Source organism: Dreissena polymorpha, chromosome 5 (assembly GCF_020536995.1).
Source record: "Dreissena polymorpha isolate Duluth1 chromosome 5, UMN_Dpol_1.0, whole genome shotgun sequence".
NCBI lineage: Eukaryota > Metazoa > Mollusca > Bivalvia > Myida > Dreissenidae > Dreissena > Dreissena polymorpha.
The window spans coordinates 27,528,798-27,551,605 of record NC_068359.1 but is presented as its reverse complement, the minus strand read 5'-3'; the positions used below and the strand labels follow the sequence as shown (position 1 = coordinate 27,551,605).

The 22,808-nt window shown below is 36.0% G+C and overlaps 3 protein-coding genes across 4 annotated transcripts in view; all 3 read left to right on the top strand.

Moving 5' to 3' along the window:
• Positions 1-22,808, top strand: part of LOC127880592 (uncharacterized) — a 232,727-nt gene that overhangs the window by 108,706 nt on the left and 101,213 nt on the right. The window lies entirely within an intron of this gene.
• LOC127880602 (cation-dependent mannose-6-phosphate receptor-like) lies at positions 5,810-13,581 on the top strand. The gene is made up of 5 exons (XM_052427921.1): positions 5,810-5,916; positions 7,428-7,518; positions 9,422-9,558; positions 11,910-12,036; positions 12,879-13,581. Exons 2-5 carry the CDS (start codon positions 7,477-7,479, stop codon positions 12,939-12,941), a joined length of 369 nt encoding a protein of 122 aa, XP_052283881.1. The 5' UTR covers positions 5,810-5,916; positions 7,428-7,476; the 3' UTR covers positions 12,942-13,581.
• LOC127831123 (uncharacterized) overlaps positions 14,965-22,808 on the top strand; it is a 226,708-nt gene continuing 218,864 nt past the window's right edge. The window contains exon 1 of the mRNA XM_052356112.1: positions 14,965-15,827. The gene's annotated coding sequence lies outside the window, so the exon portion shown is untranslated. The remainder of the gene's footprint in view (positions 15,828-22,808) is intronic.

The window sequence follows — 22,808 nt, the reverse complement described above, 5'->3', positions numbered from 1 at the left end:
GATGTGAATCTAAATTTAGTTTAACGGTTCATTTTAAATTTCTGCAACGATATCTATTCATACGACACACGAACACTAACTCTGATCCTAATAAAGACGAATGCTTCGGTTATTTTAGGAACATATGTACGAAATATCTTCGTCACAATCGGCTCGGGACGCTTATTTATTTTTGCTGCATTTTATGAAATTCGCCTTCAATGTATAGATTTGCTTGCCTATTTTGTGTTATTCTAACATATTCGATCAATATATAGCAATTCAACACATATAACAAATCGTATAATCTCGCTTTAATAACCAATTTTTTCCTCAAAACATTTGCCGTACAACAATTAAAAATGTGCAAAAAAAAATAAACACAGCAACTGCAATAGAGTATTTGTATAAATATAGATGAACTAATTAACTATAAATATGATTTATTGCAACTGTTGTATACGCAAAATATTACAAATATACATTATAAATACAATTATATAACTGTTAAATGCGCACTATATATCATTTTTTACTGATATAAACATGCTTAAATGCTTCGCTACCAGCATCTTGCTCTCTTAATACATCAAATACATCATAACATAGTATTTGAGCCGCACTCTGTTAAAATGTGTCGTCCCTTGTTAGCCTGTCGTCCCTTGTTAGCCTGTCGTCCCTTGTTAGCCTGTCGTCCCTTGTTAGCCTGTCGTCCCTTGTTAACCTGTAGTCCCTTGTTAGCCTGTCCCTTTTTAGCCTGTCCCTTGTTAGCATGTCCCTTGTTAGCCTGTCCCTTGTTAGCCTGTCCCTTGTTAGCCTGTCATCCCTTGTTAGCCTGTTCCTTGTTAGCCTGTGCAGTCCGCAAGGTCGTTTTGCGCTTTAACTGATTTTTTGTAAAGAATATACTTCCTTTAAACGCAAAAAGCCATTACAGCGGAAAGTGTTGTCAATGATAGCCAGTCTGGACTGAACAGGCTTACCTGGGTCGACACTTAACGCGCTTTCATTAAGCCCCGTTTTCATAGACCGCGGCATATTTATTTCACGCAGTAAACACATGGTTTGGCTTACATTTATACGACATGCGTGGTCACCAGTATCCATTTGATATTTGTTAGATGATCCATTTTCCATATTTATTTTCCACAACTAAAATATATTTGTATCTTTATACACATGTAAAACAGACTTGTCCGATTGTTTGCTATCATATTTGGAGTATACACAGTGTTTGTTTTCTATGTCTAACTATTATTATTGGCATGTGGTATGCGTAAGATAATTGATTTTCCAGTTTGGTTTATTTCCTTAAATATTTACAAGATGATACGCATCCTTTCTCATAAATATTTGTGTTTTTTCAAACCACGTCATGTATTTTGTTAGATTTCATGTACACGACTATTTACCCTATGATCAATTCCTCTGAACTCGATCTTCTAATATATGTGTACTATCGCATGGTTAAGACTGATGATGTACTATGCACAAGTCGTAATAAATGTATGTTCTGTTCTGTCCTTAACCCTATTATGCCTAGCGTCTAGAAAAAAGGCCTTGGCAAACAGCGTAGACCCAGATAAGACGCCGCATGATTCGGCGTCTCATCTGGGTATACGCTGTTAGCTTAAAGGAATTTATGTAAGAAATATTCTAAATATAGAAAAAAATACACTAGACATCCCTAATTTTTGAAATAAATTGATCCAATTTAGAAGGATGGGAGAGTCCACTAGGCATAAATGGGTTAAAAGTTCGCCATTGTTCAAGCTGGTGGAGCAAAACTCGTGCTTGTTGACAAGTTACATATTAAAATTTAAATTTTCCTAAACCTTGGCTTGAGCTTTGCAATTGATTAATAACATGTATGTTAATCATGTGTTACCATACCGCTACATTGATATCTGCCTGATATATATTTCTGCTAGATATATTTTTTATATCAGTTCAACAGGAAATTGTTATATCTGTCGATATGTGTTGGTAGGTCATATTACTCGGAACTATAACGTTATCATTTATAGTAAGTAGAATCAAATTAAACAAAACAAACACTTTGATATCGAGATGATCTATATTTAATATACAAGCAGCGACACACACAAAAAACAGCAAACACACGCACATTATTTTCATTATTATAATGTCAAACGTCAAATATAATAATTTTTATTTCCGCTAAAATTTAAGCGTCGTAGACACTGGGGGCTGACGAGGTCAAAGCGTAGTCCGTTTCGCTACGACGTCGGGTATATGTTTTACTACGAAAACATTGTTACACATGACATAGAGAACGGATTAGTCGAAAATTGTGTTTAAAACGGGTAAGATTATGCTTTTCTAATAACAAAACTCTGAATTTAAGCACATTGACATTTCATAGGTCTGTTACATCAAATTATAATCCAAGATGTGTCTGGTTTATGCGGTTAAACCTGAAATATACCGCTGATTTATCAAACCGAAGTCAAGTTTAACTTAAAAAATGCAATTAAGGTTTACAACTGTATTTAATTTTACAATATCCATATTGATCTATGTATCGTTAAGCCACTGGTGTGTATAGAAATGTGTAGGGTGACCCAGTTATCAGAAATAAAGGCTAAATATTATTAATAGGCATGATCATGTCGCTGACAGTATACGTATATGCCTCGCTACGACAACGCTTTAGCGTGTATGCGTTTCTCACAGAAGACGTATTGGTTATCTCTCAAAGGCAAAATAAAGAACAGTTTTGTTTTTTAATACAGAGTCATAAAGTGGTTGGATGTTTCCTTTGAGGAAGAGGTAGTAACAACGGCACAACATGACCCGAGACGCACAGTCGACATGGAAATGCACATTATTATTATATAATTAAATTCACGACTAGGCCAAAGGAAACGATTAAAATCGAACATCCATATATAAGATGACAGTTGAGAGTCGAGAACCTAATGTCGTCGGTCTCAATAATAATGACGCATCTTCAACTTTTGACAATCCCATATACGTTCATTTTGATAGAAACCGACGATAGGTTTCAGCATACGGTACTCTTTATCAAATAACATTCGATTCTCGTTATCCCCAACTCGCTTATCTCGAAACTCTGCTTATGTCAAAGTAAATCCAATGTCCCAACTTCGATCATTATTGATCTCATACGGATTTTGATTTTTGCATTGTATATATCAAAGCGATTTTATTGAAAATCGGTTATCGTCAACTAATTTTGAGATGAATTTCATGTTCGTATACATAGTTTTACCTGTAAAATCCACTCCTGTAACAGCCGTAAGGTGTGGAACGTAGGACCCCAATGGCACAAATCCGCAATTGCCTAATCAATATATTGTTGTAAAGGTGTGGCAGTGGGTTTCTGTCACAGGTTATTGTTTACTGCGTACATAACGGCCGGTAAATTTACATCGTGTTACAATGCGATTAAGGCCCAGTCTCACTATGATGCCGGCGGAGCCCCAGTGCGTGATCAGGCATCTACCGGGATGAACCGGGGCCCTACCGGGATGAACCGGTGCTCCACCGGGATGAACCGGTGCTCCACCGAGATGAACCGTGGACGACCGGAGACAACCGGGGCTCCACCGGGAAAGTATTAAAATGTTTAATACCTCCGGGATGAACCGGAAGTCATCGGGTAGGACCGGCAACGACCGGCGTGGCACCGGGAACAACCGGGACTGCACCGGGAACAACCGGGACGGCACCTTAGCTCCACCGGGGCCCAAAAACACCCCGGCAGAGCTACGACAACGCCCCGGTGGAGCCCCGGTGAATGCCGGCAGAGTCCCTTTGTGGCTACGTTACATAAGTAAACCGGTGCTCTGATGGTGCCGTCCCGGTTTTTCCCGGTGCAGTCCCGGTTGTTTCCAGTGCCAAGCCGGTCATTGCCGGTCCTTCCCGGTAACTCCTGGTTCATCCCGGATGTATTAAACATTTGAATACTTTTCCGGTGGAGCCCCGGTTGTCCCCGGTTAAACCGGGGCGTTGCCTCAGCTCTGCCGGGGTCTGAACCGGTATAGCCCCGGTGAGTGCCGGTGTAGTGACGGTATACCGGGGCTCTGCCGGGACTCTGCCGGGACTCTGCCGGGACTCTGCCGGCTTTCACCGGGTTCAACCTTTTCGTTTGGATGTTCATGCGCACAGTGAAGCACGGCATCTTTTGCACTGGGAAATGGCAGTCTGCAGTTACTGCAAACTGCATATGATATGTCCTGAAATGGATACAGTAACTTCGTTGAGCAACCTATACATTATATTTGTACTTCGTTGCGCAACCAATACATACTCTGTGCGAAACCTATACATAAAGCGACTTGTAATTTCGTTCGAAACAAACCATTTGAATGATTAAAATACATGTTCGTAACCTGTTTTGTACTTTGAAATGTGTAATGTACACTGAATCAAAGTAACATGTAGTTTTATTTAATTTAAGTTACATTAATTGGCTATTTTAACAGAATAACCACCTTATGCATTGCTTCAAATCAAAATATTTCGATTTTAGCTCAAAATAAACTTAAAGGTTGCAACTATGCGCATTTGTTATTAGTTTTTATTGATAATAAGTACCTACCATTACTGGATGTTCCGTTCTCTAATCCATTAACACCAGAAAAGATGAAACTCGCCTGATTAAGTAGTGTATTTACACAATGTTTTCGTAGTAAAACATATACCTGACGTCGTAGCGAAACGGACTACGCTTTGACCTCGTCAGCCCCCAGTGTAGAGATGGTTTCCATTATGGCTTATAAAATAGGTAAGGAGCTACATAACTCATATAAAAAAACATTTAAAAATCCGAATCCTTTAAGATTAGCTCTGTTTACTCATATCTACCTTGTTTCGATGTACCCGTAAAGTAGACTCACTCGAAAATGAACATCGCCCGGACCGGACTGTTCGGTTCCAGCGATTGTCTTTTTTTGCCTTATTGGGAAAAGTATTGTTTACGCGCCATTGTCGCAAAATTGTGAGGAAAACACTGACATTGGGAAAATAAGCAATGTGAACGGGAGGTAGTAAATTCCGCCATTTTACGAAACTTTGAGTCATCTCGAACTGTCCCCAAGTATGTGCGTAAAACTACTATAATTTGGTCGAAATCAAAAAAGATGGCGATACTAATATGGAGCTGAAAAGATATATGTCTAAATTATTTTTGCATTCACTAATTATTAAACTGAGTATTGCTTTACAAATATTCATGTTCTTAGGACCGACATGTGTAATTAAATGGTTATAATTTCTTTTTGAAAAAAAAACAGGCTGTAATTTGGAATGAAATGCCTTAAAAAACTGACTTTTTGTGGCTTCCTTTTTATTTTGGATGCAGAATATCATTGGAAATATGCGAACAAAAAAGAACAACAGAAAATCAAAAAGTCATATCGCAGGTCTAAAACTTTAATTAAAATTGGTAAACGAATGATTAAGTATAATGTTATTAAACGTAAATTTTGCGTAAGTATTCACGGATACGTTTTAGTATATTTTCCTACCCGGATAAAATGGTAGTTAACATAAGAGTACCCGGGGTACGTTTAAGAAGCACCCGAGCCGACTATGAACAATCGAGCTTTAAGCAATATAGGGATCACCACAGCAGGTTTCTAATAAACAGATTTCAAAATGTAGTCATGAAATAATCAGAAAAAACATGATCACGATCGCTAAATCACTTTTAAAGCGGAAGAGAAAATTGACTCTTTCGAAATAGTCACTTCATTCGAATGGTCGCCGGAAGATACAAACTGATTTAGTGTAAAGTAGCCTTTAACCTCTTGGAATGTGTCGTCTGCTCCAGGCTTGACAGACTAACACTATCGAGCAGTCGAGTGACATTGGGGACCAGCAGACGGCGCAGTTTGGCGCGGGAGATTCCGGTCTGGAAGTTGGATACACGGCGGGTCGCGGACTGCTCACGTAAGTTCTTATTGGATACACGCCCGGTCACGAACTACTCACGTAAGGTTTGATTGGATACACGGTCGGTCATGAACTACTCACGTAAGTTCTGACTGGATACACGCCCGGTCACGAACTACTCACGTAAGTTCTGATTGGATACACGACCGGTCATGGACTACTCACGTGAGTTCAGATTGGATACACGGCCGGTCACGGACTGCACACGTAAGTTCTGATTGGATACACGGCTGGTCACGGACTTATCACGCAAGTTAAGATTGGATATCCGGCCGGTCATGGTCTCCTCACTTCAGTTCTGATTTAGTACACGGTCGGTCACGAACTCCTAACTTATGTTCTGATTGGATTTACTTCGTGCGATGGACTTCGAACGTAAGTTCCGATTGGATACACGGCCGGTCATGAGCACCTCACTTAAGTTTTGATTAGATACACTGCGGGTCATGGACTTCTAACGCACGTTCGGATTGGATATACCGCGGGTCATGGACTTCTAAGCACGTTCGGATTGGATATACCGCGGGTCATGCACTCCTAATGTAAGTTCGGATTGGATACACTGCGGGTCATTAACTCCTCACGTAAGTTCTGATTGGATACAGTGCGGGTCATTAACTCCCCACGTACGTTCATGGCTCGTATTCATCAATCAATTCTTAGACATTGACATAAGAATATTCTTTAAATATGAATTTCTAAGAATGTGCTTTAATTTTGATTTATACAAGCAAGTCTCCTATCTGATAAAGACCTTAAAATTCTCAGTTAAGATGTATACGTTAAGTTGTTAGACTCGTTCACATGTAAACATGAAGTTGCTTGACTTTTTTCACATATACACGTATTTTTTTTGACTTGTTCACATATGTATGTGACGTTTTCTATTTTGTTAACATAAATCCGTGAAGCATTTATTTCCAATTAAATTTAATGTTATGTATAAAAATACTATGGTTTTTAAATCATTCGGAAAGTAACAATATTAAGAAAATAAGTTACATGAAAAAATATTTCTTCGGAGTTTGAACCCGGGTCATTTTGTAGCGAAAACTGACCCGATTGTCGGGTCAGTCAGGGTGTGATTCTTGCTCTTGGAAAACCGGGCCAAATGTATGTGCACAGGGGCTAATAAGGGACGACTCTCTACGCAGGTGCATTAAACCCCGTTTTCCCAGAACGAAAATCAATTATTGAAATTTACCGTTGATGATTGTTGATAGTTAAGGGACAGCGATATAAGCTGCTTTGCTTCTGGATTTAACACATATGTATGTTACATTCATTCATATGAATCACGCATACATACATAACAATTCCAGTTAATCAGTCATATATGCATATCCTTAAACTTGTACATAAAACAAGTGATAAACATGCATGTATACATACATGCATAAGTGTTAAATCGAGAAGCGAAGCGAAGAAGCCCTGCGCAGTCATTGTTGACATACAAGCAGTTACAGATTTTGAAGAGAATTGCATGAAATTTCTTTCTGACATTGCAGCACCACAACAGTCCAACTGGAATGTGACATACATGCATGCACACCCATAATGACTGCGCAGGGCGGCGGTGCTTCTGGACTTAGATCATATGTACGTATACACGCATGCGTATCACTTGTATTGATGAATACGTGCATTAATATCTCTCTTATACATTATACACGAACATTTATCAATCATATTTACATATAAAATAGCTTGTACATAAAAACAAGTGATAAACATGCATGTATACACACGTTCAAGTGATAAACATGCATGTATACACGAATTCAAGTGATAAACATGCATGTATACACGAATTAAAGTGATAAACATTCATGCATACATTAATTAAAGTGCTAAACAGGCATACATACATAAATTCATGTCATACACATGCATGTATACGTACATATGAGTTCTAGACAGCCCTGTGAGGTCATTGTGGGTAGTAAAACCAATTAATGAAATCATTTTCTGAAATTGCAGCGCCACAACAGTGCAGCTGGTATGTGACTTACATGCATGTAAACCCATAATGACTGCGCAGGGGGCTACTGGACTTAACTCATTTGTACGTAGACATGTCTGTTTATCATTCGTTTGTGTGTGTACATGCATGTTTAACACTCATATGTTCGAACACATGCATGTTTATCACCTATATGTACATATACATGCATGTGTATCACTCGTATGTTCGTACACATGCATGTTTATCACTCATATGCTCGTACACACGCATGTTAATCACTCATCCACTCATACGTCCGTATAAATATATGTTTATCACTTGTATGTATGAATACATGCATATTAATACTCATTTACAAGTTGTGACTTTACTTTATATGGAGAACGGTTTAAAATCGTCACATCATTCAAATATTTTGGTTTAACTTTATTTAAAAACGGAAATTGATATAAAACAATACAATACAATACAATCAATTTCAGATCACGGTAACATAATACTTCATCCACTTTTATCGGTTTGTAAATAATATGAATTCCCAACTGAAATCTGGGGATATTATTCTTGAAAAGAACTAGAGATCATTCATACAAACCTTTTTTTAAAGAATTAAAATGCACAATTCAATGTGTCATCAAATCTTTCAGCACTGTATGAGGAATAAGGAATAAAACCTCATTCGATTTAGGTAAATTAAAGATATTGAAATATTGATTCAAAATAATATCATGTACATGTACATTGAATAACAGTTAAAAAAAAAAAACATATGCGTTACTGCTCCATGATGCGGAACGAAACATAACATACAACAATAGAAAGTGTGCTTACCCACTCAAAGCAATACTCAAGCTGCTGGGTTTAACGTGTGTATGTATTGATCATGAAACCTAACAGAATAAACAAACATACACTTACAATCTCATCAAACACCAATATTTTGTGCCAATTACAATTGCTAATTAAGACCTTTCGTAAATGTTTATGTATTATGCATGTTAAACGGAGCCTCCCTTTAAATGATTACTTTTTAAGTAATGACTTCATGTGTAGGATAATGACAGTCTTGAGCATTGATACAAGTTTTGATGACTGACAATTTGGAACTTCTGAGATAAACATATCATAGTTTTTATTTCAAAAAGAAGTTTAAGAAAGTTTAAAACTCCCAAAATAACTTTATGCAAGTTTAAAACTTCAAAAGGAGTTAATGGATATTTAAAACTTCAAAATTACATTTATGCAAGTTTAAAACTCCCTAAATGAGCTAATGCAAGTTTAAAACGCCCCAAATAAGTTTATGCAAGTTTAAAACTCCCAAAATGAGTTAATGCAAGTTTAAAATTCCCAAAATAAGTTTATGCAAGTTTATAACTCCCAAAATAAGTTTTTGCAAGTTTATAACTCCTAAAATTAGTTTTTGTAAGTTTATTATGCAAGTTTATTACTCCCAAAACAAGAGTATGCAAGTTTATTACTGCCAAAATAAGTTTATGCAAGCCATGAAAAGAGAGATTTTTGTGATCGCGCCTACAGACGCTGACATTGAAGACGGTGTGCGCATGTCCGGGGGCGTGTAACGAGGCCGGGCCGCTGAAATCTTGTACAGGAGGAGGAGGGGGAGGAGGAGGGGGAGAAGGAGGGATTAGTGGCGGAGTGGTGTTTCTCATTATGTAAGGAACAATTTTATTCCGGGTCACCTAATCCTGTGCTGCGCACACTTTGACGCGTGTACACGTAGTCCCTTAGAAATCAATTGGAATTGAATACCTTTATTACTTAAATTAAATTGTAAAGACTACATGTCCAAACCATGAGATACTAATGAGCAGCAGACCGCATACAATCTGAACAGCCTGTGAAGTACGTGCAGGCCGTTATGGTTTTATGCTGTTCTCTTAAAGCAATTTACACATGGCTTCAGAAGGGTAAAAAATAGGTCGACACTTAATACTGTGCTAATTCGAAAAGTTCATAAAATATTGTCCTATATAAAGATACAATATGAGCATCTCCCTAGAATAACCAGGCTTAATGCATGTTCGTAAAATGTCATCCCAGGCTTTATGCATGTTCGTAAAATGTCATCCCAGGCTTAATGCATGTTCGTAAAATGTCATCCCAGGCTTAATGCATGTTCGTAAAATGTCATCCCAGGCTTAATGCATGTTCGTAAAATGTCATCCCAGCGTAGCATGTACATTACACAAGGCTAATCAGGTACGACACTTTCCGCATAGACTGGCTGTTTGTTTGAACGAGAATTTTTTTAAACAAAAATACTATGTACATGCGAAAAGTGTTGAACTGCGCATGCTACTCTGGGACGACACTTTATGCACATGCATTAAGCCCGGTTTTCTCAAAGCGAGAATTAGATTCATTTTTTAATCAAGGTTTTTGAGCATTTAATGATCAATATCATACAATTTGCTAATAACATACATATTGAAACTATCAATTAAGCGATTGAACATACGATCCTTCAATAGGTAATATGATATTCCAATAATAAAATTAATAGGTTGATCAAGCGAGGAGTCGTATAACCACGGTGCCTATACCACGTGACTTTTTCGAATCTGTGTTGGGAGAATAAAGCGCGACCCAGTTAACATTTTTAAGGATATCTTTTAAAATATTTCACCATTTTTAATCGGATAAAGTGGAGAGCCCGCTCACTCGTAAGAGTTTTCTATAGGTATCATGATGTTTTCAAACAAATAATTTTTTTTCAGTAAAATGCAACCGCGCGTTTGAACGGTTAGAAAATGTCGGATCAGTCCCCACACTTCATATTACAAACGCGCGGTTGCACTTTACTAAAAAATACTTTGTTTTCAAAGATCAATATACCGTTAGAAAACTCTAACGAATGAGCGGGCTCTCCACTTTATCCCATTAAAAATGGTGAAATATTTAAAAAGGCATCATTAAAAATCTTAACTGGGTCGCGCTTTATTCCCCAACACAGATCTTAAAAAGTCACGTGGTATAGGCACCGTGGTTATCACTACGGAATAAACTTTACGGTTACTGACGCAAGTAGGTCATCTTGTGACGATATTTCTCTCTGAAACACGTATGAGTCTCGGTAATATGGTTGATCGTAACATTTTAATAGTAACTGGGCTATACGAGTGTTATTAATTTGCAATAATTTAACTATTTTATGGGGCTAAAGATGGACACAGATTGAATCACACAACCGCTATGTAAATTCGCCTTAGTTTAGTTTAGTTCAACCTATTTATTTAGCTCGATTGCATAGAAAACCTAAGGCTTATTTGAAACGCTCTCGAGTCCGTGTCCTGGGCCTAGAACCAGTACTTGATGTCTATGGGGGATATCTAATGAACGCTCCCACAGTGGGGATCGAACACGTGACCTCCCGATCGCTAGGCGGACACCATATCCCTTACGCCTATCTTTTATTTAATTATCTACTACAATTACCGTTCTCATAAAGTCACGGTTCTGCTCATTAAATTGAAGTGTCTTGCCTGTTTATTGCTATTGAATCTGAATCGTGTTGATATGAGGTTAACTTTTATTTACTTTTCAATGTTTCACGAAACATTATGGGCCAAGCAGTTCTCCAGCTAGGGTTTGATAAGGGCAGGGAGCTTTGTTTTGTCAAAAGGGCACTTTCGAGCATGCGGACGTATCTGGAATGCTCCCTGTTGCGTATTAATTTATATGTCATTTATATTTGTTAGAATATATTATTCCCATTGTTGTTAAACCATTAAAAAAATTAAATGTCTACAATAAGGAATAAATTAATTACAATTTAATGAGAGATTTATAAATGATCAAATGTCAAAAAAAAAAAATATTTTTGTAATAAATAATAGGGCAGCACTGGCCGAGTGTGAGGTTAGGGTCTCCTCAAAATCAGTAAACATAAATTATCTCCTGATAATATTTCTGAGGTTTCATAATTTGATAAAATCTGTATTGAAAACGTTAAATATTCAAGAGCCCTGTTCATTTATAATATTTTTCTGATTGCCGTCCACAGATTTTCTTGCCTGTTGCTCATCTACATCATCGGCGGTGTTTCATTCATGAAATTCGTGCGCCGCGCCGAGGGGAAGGAACTCTTGCCAAACTACGGATTTTGGTCCAACCTGCCTGGATACATAAAGGTGAGGTACCTGGAACAATATCATCGGCGCTCTGTGAAAACGGGACTTAATGCATGTGCGTAAAGTGTCGTCCAAAGATTAGCCTGTGCAGTCTGAAGTTAGCGTATTGAATCGCGCTTTGCAAAAAAAGGGCATAATGCAGTCCGCAAAGGCTAATCAGGGACAAAACGTTCCGCCTTTCGCTAAGATTTTCACTGAGAAAGGACTTACTTTGATATAAAAATATCGTACACGCGGAAAGAGACGTCACTGATAAGCACGTGCGGACTGCATACAGCCCCGAATTTATTAGCGCGGCTAAATTATTTTAGCAGATTCGTGTCCTCCTGGTAACACACTGTCAGCAGGGGTTCGAATGATTTGTGACCACTCTCAAGTATAGACTTCTAGTACTCGTTGTTTGCATTAGACGTTCGACCAACGTGAAGTCTAATACGGGAGGTCTTATGTATCTATCATTATACATCATAATGCAGCCGAAAAGTCTTTTAGGGGGTGATGGCCCTTTATGAGAGTCTCCCGGTGCATTTATAAAGACGTTATACACACACACTATGCATTTTATCTTGATTGCGTTTAAGAGAAATATCAACGGCTAAATACCATGTTGCAGTGCACTGTTCCCCCCCCCCCCCCCTTGCATTTCTTAGACGACCCCCATTTGCACGAAATCGCGTGGACCTACAAAAAACTTTGAGAGCTACGAACTTCGAGCCAAATGATTCATAATATAAGTATTTCTTTACTTTCAAAAAAAAGCACAAAATAAAATTTAAAAAAAAACCTTAAACATCAACAACACAAGTGTTGTTTAATTAACATGTTGATTTTTTATGTTGTAGAGTGGAACGCTATTCGTCATTAGTCCATGTAGGAAGAAATCTGCGTCGTACAACTCCATATAACAGCATACGGCGAGTGAACGCTTGACCGGCACAGGCTAATCTGGGAAGACGCTTTACGCACATGCAAAACGCTACGTTTTCACAGAACGGTGCTCATATCAACAGAAGTTTCATCAAGTGTCATGTCATCAAGAGTCGCGTAGAAACATTCAATGCGTTTTTCGTTAGTTTAATGCCTGATATCTGATTATTTGTATATATTGAACATTTTTTGTTGATTATACATTTAAATTACCGGTATATATTTTGTCAAAGAATCGTTATACTACTATTGAATTCTGCAAAGGGGTATATTTAATAATGCGATGAGAACGATGCTAACTGATGATAGCCGATGATAACCGAGGATAACTGAAGGTTAACGATGATAGCCGATAACAACTGAAGGTAACCGATGATAAACGAAGCAATGGAGAGGGGCATTATTATATTTTTGATTGCGTTATTATTACAACGAGCAAGCATTTTGTAATTTGTTAAATACATTTTAATAACCACATACCGGTAATAGCAGAATTTTCGATAAAATAACCGTTACCATGGCGATTCAGTTTTTTGCGTCTGTCATATCTTGTCCAGCTTGTAACTTCATCATCGATGTACATCTGAAATAAAATACCAAAAAGCATCACTATTTGAAGACGGTGTTGTCGAGTGCAATGCATGTATGCATAACTAAAGAATCATAATCACACTTACAGGTCAGTTGTTGAATTCTAGTATGAAGATTCAACAGCTGGACCTGACTGTAACTTTCCGATGAGTCTGGATATGTTAAATGAATAACTGAAAACAAAAAAAACCTGAAATATTTACTCCCAAAATCGTCAAGGTATTAATTCAATCATGTATTACCGTAACCTTTCAGATCTGGAGGTTAGTTGTAAAAATCGGTTGGGCTGTAAAGGAAATACATTTATTAATAGAGTAAAGCGTCTGGAATGCATTGTAATGATAATTTTTAAAGTACGTGTATTTTCTTACAAGGCATTTAAAAGTGATATTATGGGCATTTTTCACTGTTAATTTGAGCTGAAAAGAATTAACAACCAAAAGAGTTAGTTAAAATGTGGTTACCGACCAATTATCTGCAATTCATCTTTCTTCTAATTGTTTATAAAAAAATATATTATATTCGATATTTTACATGAGTCACCCAGTCCTCTAAGCCGAAATGATACGTTCAACAAAATAGTGTCCTTGTGTCGTATGAACGAATCTGCACTAGAACTAAATTTAGATTCACATTGAAATCGAATCATTTTCATGTTCAAATGCATTATTTTTCTCTTTCCGGGGTATTGTTTTAGCATTATAGTATGTTGATGCTGCATTAACAAATATTATTGTATATGAAGTGAAAACACCACAAATGAAATAAAAACGGTTGCGATATACACCTATAAATTGTGAGATGCCCATAATATAACTTTAAATAGGCTGAACAGTATTTAAGCCTGACAGACACAGAGGAATCGCGTTATATCTGACCCGAAGAGGTCCCGGATTGGAATCCTATGACTTTCATTCAACTATTTTACTTGACATTATAATTATTACAGAATACGCCACACATGACAGTATGTTTTGGTAAATTGATTTAACGACACTTTCAATACCAAAATTACAACCTACGCACAGAGATTTGTCTGGAACAAGCACTTTTTAAAATAAGAATTTCAACGAGTACATAACATACAGATTTTTGCTGCTTATGGCAGTGTGAAATACACCAGAATTACTTTATTTAATAAGTCTGCGTTCTTGTTTAACAATGCATTGTGCACTGCACGGCTATGCACGGTTATACTAAACGCAACGTGAAAGTTTGTCACCGATTTCAGACGTATTCAAGGATGTATTCATATACCTTAATTAAGATATCGGCACAAACTGCAAGGATACTTGTCTTTATGCACTTAAATTTTTTTCACATATATTTCAATGACTTCAGATATTTGAACAAATAAAGTTCTTAACGGCGTGTTCACATTCTTCCAGCCTGGAGCAAGACTGCCACTGATTTGTTCTCAATTTGTGGCTAAATGGATAAAAGATCAAGCCTACGAAACAAGAGAGAATGGCGTGAATGGAATACATCCGTGTCATTGTGTATTTTTTGTAATCTTGTTCTCCATCTGAAATTTAAATATATGAAGATCATCCTATTTGCTAGAAAGGTAATTCGGAAAGTTAACACTTATTCTTCCCAACCGGATCTCCTTCCCGTCCCTTACATGCCCACTCATTTTGGCCCAAATATTCACATCTCTCATCTTGTCTAGCACTCCAATGGTCGAACAATCATAAAAAATCGTTTTCTTATCATGCTTGTAGATGAATATTTGCAACATAAACATGCCAGTATCTGTGCTTTTACCATTTAAATTATACTAGTTCCAATTCCGAAAGGATCCCATTATAATACTGCAAACGTTTTAAGCATTTTTTAGCCTTTCTTTTTCCTATTGCAAGCCTGGCATTATTTTAACGATCGATATGTTGTTTCATTAATTTCAATAAAAGGGCATGTCATGCGAATGCAGACACCAGTACAAACATCGTTTTGGCAGCCATATTTCGACAAAGCATTTCTCGACAAAAGCCCCATACAACAGAAAACACAGAAGAATGCAATTTACGTCATAAAAATACTCAAGATACATATAGGTTATTATAATAGCCACATATTACAAGTCTAAAATTGTAAAATTGCTTTTATGCAAGAAGAGAAAAAAACTCTTTAGAAATTACGAACTACTGAGGGATATTCGATGTTTTAGTTGAATGTAACCTAAGATGGCGTCGTTTGTCAACGCGTTTAGTGAACGAACATAAAACATACATTTTAGTAACGAATATAAAGCTTATAATGTAATGACACAGGTAAATATTTGTTTCTTACATCTATTAATTTGCAATAACTATAAATTTACGATGGTTTTATAACTACAATTTCAATTTCTCAAACAAATGAATCGTAAACTGTACATTTTGTCAAGAAAGATGAATGAGTTGCTCCCCTTTTCTTTAAGTATCTCTATCGTACGGTGACCTAGTGTAGAGATTCACCTTAAAGGGATCTTTTCACGCTTTGGTAAATTGACAAAATTGAAAAAAGTTGTTTCAGATTCGCAAATTTTCGTTTTAGTTATGATCTTTTTGAGGAAACAGTAATACTGAACATTTACCATGGTCTAATATAGCCATTATATGCATCTTTTGACGATTTTAAAACCTAAAAATTATAAAGCGTTGCAACGCGAAACGATTGAATAATTTGGAGAGTTCTGTTTTTGTCGTTAAATTTTGTGAAACTACGAAGATTGCTTATATAAGGTATAAAATACGACAAGTATGTGTACTTGGCGGAATAGCTCAGTAGGCTAAAGCGTTTTTACTTCAGGACTCTGGCAGGACTCCAGGGGTCACTGGTTCGAAACCTGCTCTGGGCAATGCTCTTATCCTTTTTTAAATTTTATTCTTGATTTTTTACTGGAGCTTTTACGATCCAATGTTTACATTTATCAATATAAAGCATTTAATGAATAAGTTAAAAAATGCCAAAATCTGTGAAAAGGCCCCTTTAATATCGATTTGTTTATATCAATCAATGCGCTTTAGGTAGAGAAGTTGTTCACCATTGCATAACCTAAGGCGCAACTCATTTTGCAAAATAAGGTAAAATTGCTTTTTTAATGAAATATTCAAATAAACACCCCCCCCCCTCAAATGTAGAAAGAGTGTGTCTTTATGCAAAGGTCTAGATGTGTGTGCACTATTTATCATCCTATTTATGTTATAGACAAGTTAATTGTTATTGTTTACATTGGGCTTGTTTGTGCATGCGCAGTCACTGTTTGGGAAAAAGCGCTGGTTACTGATACGGAAAATATATGCAATTAGTCATTTTTTTAATAAGAAAATAAGTCAGAACTTCTTAAATGAATTCTAAAAACAATACATTAATTTAGAATTATATCACACCACACCAACATCGGCTTTGGAATAAATTGTATTGTTATTTGTTGTAATAATTAGCGTAAATGATCAACACCATAAAATTGTTATTTGATTTGGAAGCCATAATGCGATATCTACAATCTGCCAAATGTTTTGTGACAGAAATAAAGTATTTTATTGAACAACAAATAAATTACCCGGTATGTGAATTAATATTGGAAACGTTAATTTTCAATGAACCGCCATTTTATTTGACGAGTATTAGAAATATGCAAAAACTTGTTTAGTCTTTTGTTCCTTCTATATTATAAAATGTATTTTATTTAGACCAAGAAAGTGCATTTTTCAAGGTTCAAGATACAAGTGAAAGCATCATTAAGCTTGCTTAATTACTGGACAAACACCTTCCTACCTGTTGGGGGGGGGGACACATTGGGTCACTAATGTTTATGACACTCGTATTGATAGTTTGATAGTTAGTATCTCTCAAACAATAGGCCAATTATGGGGCAGATTACATGTGTCGACGCGTATCATTATGAACACATGCAAATTATTTTTAAAGTAGACACACTAATGTTTATGACACTTGTGTTGATAATAAGTATCTGTCAATCAAAAGGCCAATTAAACGGCAGATTACATGTGCCAACGCGTATGAACACATGCACATTATTTTTAAAGTAGACACACTTTCCATTTGTGCATTGAAATTTTTGTGTACATTCATGTTGGACATGTTGATTTCATAACTTCACATGCTTAATTAGCTAAAACAGAAATACAATGTTATGTTTTATATAAAAGCTTTTTATTACAAATAATGTAATTGAGTTTCAGTGTGTTTTGAAGATTAAAATAATTGTGGAAATATCAGTAATTTTCAACACAATCTTTCTATATAGATCAGCGTTATGCCAACCACCTTTTGCCAACCAGTGGGCAGAGTCTGCATATAGCAGGTGTGCGTGAGTCGGCGTGACGTCATTCATTAACTCGTCTCCAAAAATAACGAAATATCCCTTTTAGAAGTTCTGAAAGCATACAAAATTTGATGAAAATGATATTTCATGAGATTCAATAAATATAAAATAAAATTTGGTATATCATGAGATTCAATTAATATAAAATAAAATTTGCAATCACCATTAAAATACTATATGAACATTGTTGGAATATTGACGATACCTAAGAATATTAAGAATATAATTTCATTATGGAAATTCCCGTTAGATATTTTTTATCTTTTTGACACCATAAACAAATTCAAAATATACTATAAGATAATTGGTGAAGATAAATACAAAATAAATTTGCGAGGAACACATTTTTCTCATGAATTAGGTAGTCATAAACACAGCGCTGTTAACTGTACTTTGTTGTTGATGCATTACTTGTTACCCTAACAGTTAACATGGTGTCAACAAATCTCTGTCAGAACATAACATTGGAACTTCATATGTAGATCACTGCGGGGAATCACTGGATATTAAAAGTAAAACAGAAGCAGTTCAGATGATGTACTCAAAACCGTTCAGACGATGTACTCAAACAAAAAACGTTCAGACGATGTACTATTTTCCAAATTACTCGCAACAGATCTAAAAAAGCTTAAACAACGTGGACAACCTTGTACGAAATATTATAAGCATGTTAGAAAGCAAAAACTGTTATATTTATTTGTTTGTTTGTCATATTGAATAGCAAACGCGTCAAAATAAAGTATGTTCAGACGATATGCAATTTTCATTGTTTTTTGTGTCTGACTGTTGGAGAAAACTACAGAAATCTCAGAAAAACGACAATTACCAGAGTACATAAGGAGACTAAGCGGGTACTTTGCGCATAGTAATCATTAATTTAGATATTATAAAATATGAGAATATTTTCGTTATTAAGCGAGAGCTTTTTCCGCCATTTTGTGCGTACGATGTACTTTTGTGATCACGTGATTTCCCGCAGTGTAGATGCAACTTGATGAATTTTACACGGCTTACCCATTTTTGGGTCACTAGGTCAAAGGTCAATGTCACTGGGACCTCTAAAAAAAATTCTGACAAGCTTTCATTTATTCTAAACAGCACCTGCAGCCAAGCCCCTTGGCACCTGCTATGTGGTGCTTTTGTTTATATTTTGTTTTAGTGATTATAAAGCATTTTTGTCATTGTCTATAGTAAACCTTTAGTTATTTGTGAACTCGTGTTCAACATTCTATAAATTGAGAACTGTGAATATAAACATATTTTACCTTATACTATTGCATTGTTATCACTCGTGATACAATTAGGGAGGTAGATATTGAGAATAAGGACAACTGTTTACGCAGTGTTTTTTTCACCATTTTGGGAATGGGGCCAGGCCCCTTTCAATTGGGGAAATTAGCGGCGTTTTGACTAAAATTGGGAAATTGGTGTTGTTGTTTTGCAAAATATGCTTCAAAATTGAGAATAAAAGTGTGTCCAGTATTATATTTACTATGCTTGAACTTGGATGGGAGATAACAAAATATTGAGATCTAAATAATTTTTTATTTTTTTTTGCAAACCTTCCATTGGGAATTTTTAGCTTCCATTTGGGAAAAATGTATACTTTTTTCCAATGGGAATGGGTCTGCTTACCCGACCCGAATGTGAATGACAAAAAAAACACTGTTACAATTATATAAAAAATATGTTTAGTGAATAGAATTTTTAAGTTCAGATGGCCTAATGCCTATTGCAACAGAGAACTTTCCTTTGGTGTGACATAATGATATACTTTGTCCCCCAAGCAAGTAGTGAATTATATGTGTGAAATAATAATACACTTATGTGAAAATACTGCAGAGCTCAAGCCGGGGATTGAACCCACGACCTGACCAGAGTGGTAGTCAGACACTTAAACCACGTCGCTAAACAGCTAGCCCAACAGCAAGGCTGTTGGAAGTGACCTTATTTTCACTACAATACCACGTCACCCAAGCAAGTAGAGAATGATTTTGTTTATATTAAGAACGAGAAAGCCCTGATGACATCTCATCAATTTAATTGGTGTATTTTGTTTCACTATCAATAGAGCCATGAAAACACCTCAGTAGCTGATAAATGTAATGCTTAATGAACTCTTGAATAGTCAAAGAACACACAAAACACAAATATTTTCATTAAGCTTCATTTTTTGCATTCTAATAAAACACAATTTTACAATTGTGATTGAGACTTCTACGTCATGTATCTATGATTTCTCTTGTAAAGCAGACATAGCAACCCATTTTATTGAGATAATTTTTATTTGAGTTCAGTTTTATACTAAATTATAATTAAATTTTAATAAAACAGTGAAATTATATTGGGTACAGGGCTCAACATTAACGGTTGTCTGATGGCCCCTGGCAAGTAAAAGTTTGGTTTGTGCAAGTTATTTTATAATCTAGTTGTCCGCACAGGCAAGTGTAAAAAAGAACAAAGAAAAATGTGTGTTTCTGTGGTTAAATGGTACAAATAATCACGAACGATTATACTAATGCACGAATTTACCGTCGGCAATTGTTGTTTGGGGAAGTCCGAACTAACTACGCAAGGTGCGCATGCATTTCCAAACTTATTTTTAGAAACGCTGTAAATGGCTTGGGATTCCAAACATCGGCTTTCAAATGCTATTATGTTTTTCTTTTTCATTACTATTCAGTTACATATAACATCGTTGGTGTTTTCAGTCACATAGAAAACTACTAAAATTATTTAACTATATAAAAACAACAACAAATAGCTTCGGTATATATATATATTTAATATTTTTCGACATACATTTTCAACAATCTTTGTTCACGTGTTGTTTACAGTATTGTTAGCAGACGAGATATGTCTAGTTTATTTAGCTTCGGCTTAATAAGTTACTGCAAGTCTGCAAAGTGCAATAAAAAATGTATAGAAAAATCATCCGAAATGGCCAAAAAGTACGAATTAAGCGAAAACACAACTATTTACCACAATGGAAAAGTGAGTTTGAATGGTTGAGGACCTGTGTTTGCTGACAAAGACGTGGAGGAAAGACTAATTATTACATTAATAATCAAACATTGGCACAAATTTACATTTAGACTTTAATTAGACTTTTGCTGTAATCATTTTGTTAAATGTGCAAAATAAAAAAGGTTCTATGGTGTATCATTTTGATCTTTATTAAAAAATATATGAGGTTTACAGTTAATGTGATATTTCATGTTTGGGCAAGTGGCTTTACGTTCAGGGCAAGTAGATTTTCTAAGTACTTGCCCGGCAGGGCAAGTTGGTTTTTAGGTTAATGTTGAGCCCTGGGGTAGCAATCGGGTAGCAATGTTGGTAAGTTGATTTCAATTAGATGTTTTTCACACTTGATTTGAGAATCTGATAGGTTGTTTTGTGACTGAACAAGTTTTAACGCATTAATAGTATGTATTCACAGAGTTGTGTTTACCTTTTTTGGGAAATAATTAATGAGCTAATTATTTTTTTCTGTTTCAAATACACAGTTGATGTACAGAGGGCACTTTGGCAACCAAGGAGCTCAAGCATCTCAGGCAAGAGAAATAGAGTTTGAGCCAGTCGCTGTACATTCACGGAACTCCATCCTGTCTATGCGGACGCGACTGTTGTTGGAACAGTAAGTGACCAGCAGAACTGTTACTCAAGCCAAACACTTTACACTATACTGGCCCCCTCCTGTTTGGGTGGAAGTGGCAGTGGTTGGGATAGTTATCTAGTAAGCAGCAGAAAACTCGAGTCAGACACTGGACATGTACTGACATCCAAACTGTCTAGGTGAAAGTGACTGTGTTGGAATAGTTGTCTAGTAGGCTACATAAATATAATTCTCAGCTAGACATGTACTTACCTCCCTCTTGTTGAGATAAAAGTGATTGTGGTTGAAACAGTTGTATAATGAGCAGTGGGACTGTAACTCAATCCAAACACTTGACCCTATACTTACCAACCTTATGTTAAAGTGGAAGTAACAGTGCCTGGAATAGTTGTCAAGTCAAGAATTACAAGCCGCAAGGTCGCAAAGTCGGGTCAGGTAAGATTACATTGATATCAATACCATGAGTCACAGCCTCAGTGGCATGCAGCCCAATCAAATATTGCATGCTCAACTGAAGTGAAAGTTCTTAGATATATGCTATTTTGTTCAGTCATTGCCTGCTGTCAAATGTGTGTTGCCTGTCATTTCAAGTACCATTTTTTTACATCTTCCTTGTAACCACATAAAAGAAGTTAAATAAACTGGACAAGAGTTTTTAGTTCTAACCCAATTAAGAAGAAATCCATTTTTACACTGTGTGCTGTAAATTTGTGTTGAACATTGTAATTTATTAATTGCAAGTTGTTCTCAGCAATTATCAAATAATTATCAAGACTGGTATTTATCACCTGATTTACTCTGTCAAATTATTTTGATTGAGTGTTCCATAAATTTCATAAATTTACCACCAACATTAAAGAATGTTTATGAAATGTTCATGTCTTTAGTTCATGTCTATAAGTATATAATATGCTGTATGCATTTCAGTTTTATAAGGATATTAAGAACTCCATAAATAACTTATAATTCCTGGACAAACAGAAATGTTTTGTACATTTATTATTTTGAGTGATCTCCCGGCTGTACTCGTATATCTCACTTCCAGCGGTAAAAGTTTGGTAAAATGTTTTAATTTTGAGTGGTCTCCCTTGGACTTGGGTTGCTAATATATCTCACTACCATTTCCAATAATAAAATGTTGTTACTAATCCCTGAATGATGTGAATATGCCATGAGGTTGGATTAATCTATATCCCGATCAGACTAGAATATTAAATATACCAATAGTCTGGTATAGAAAATAGTAACCTAGGCTTCAACTCAAATTCCTCATGCGTAATACTAGTATGCTTACTTTGTTTAAAC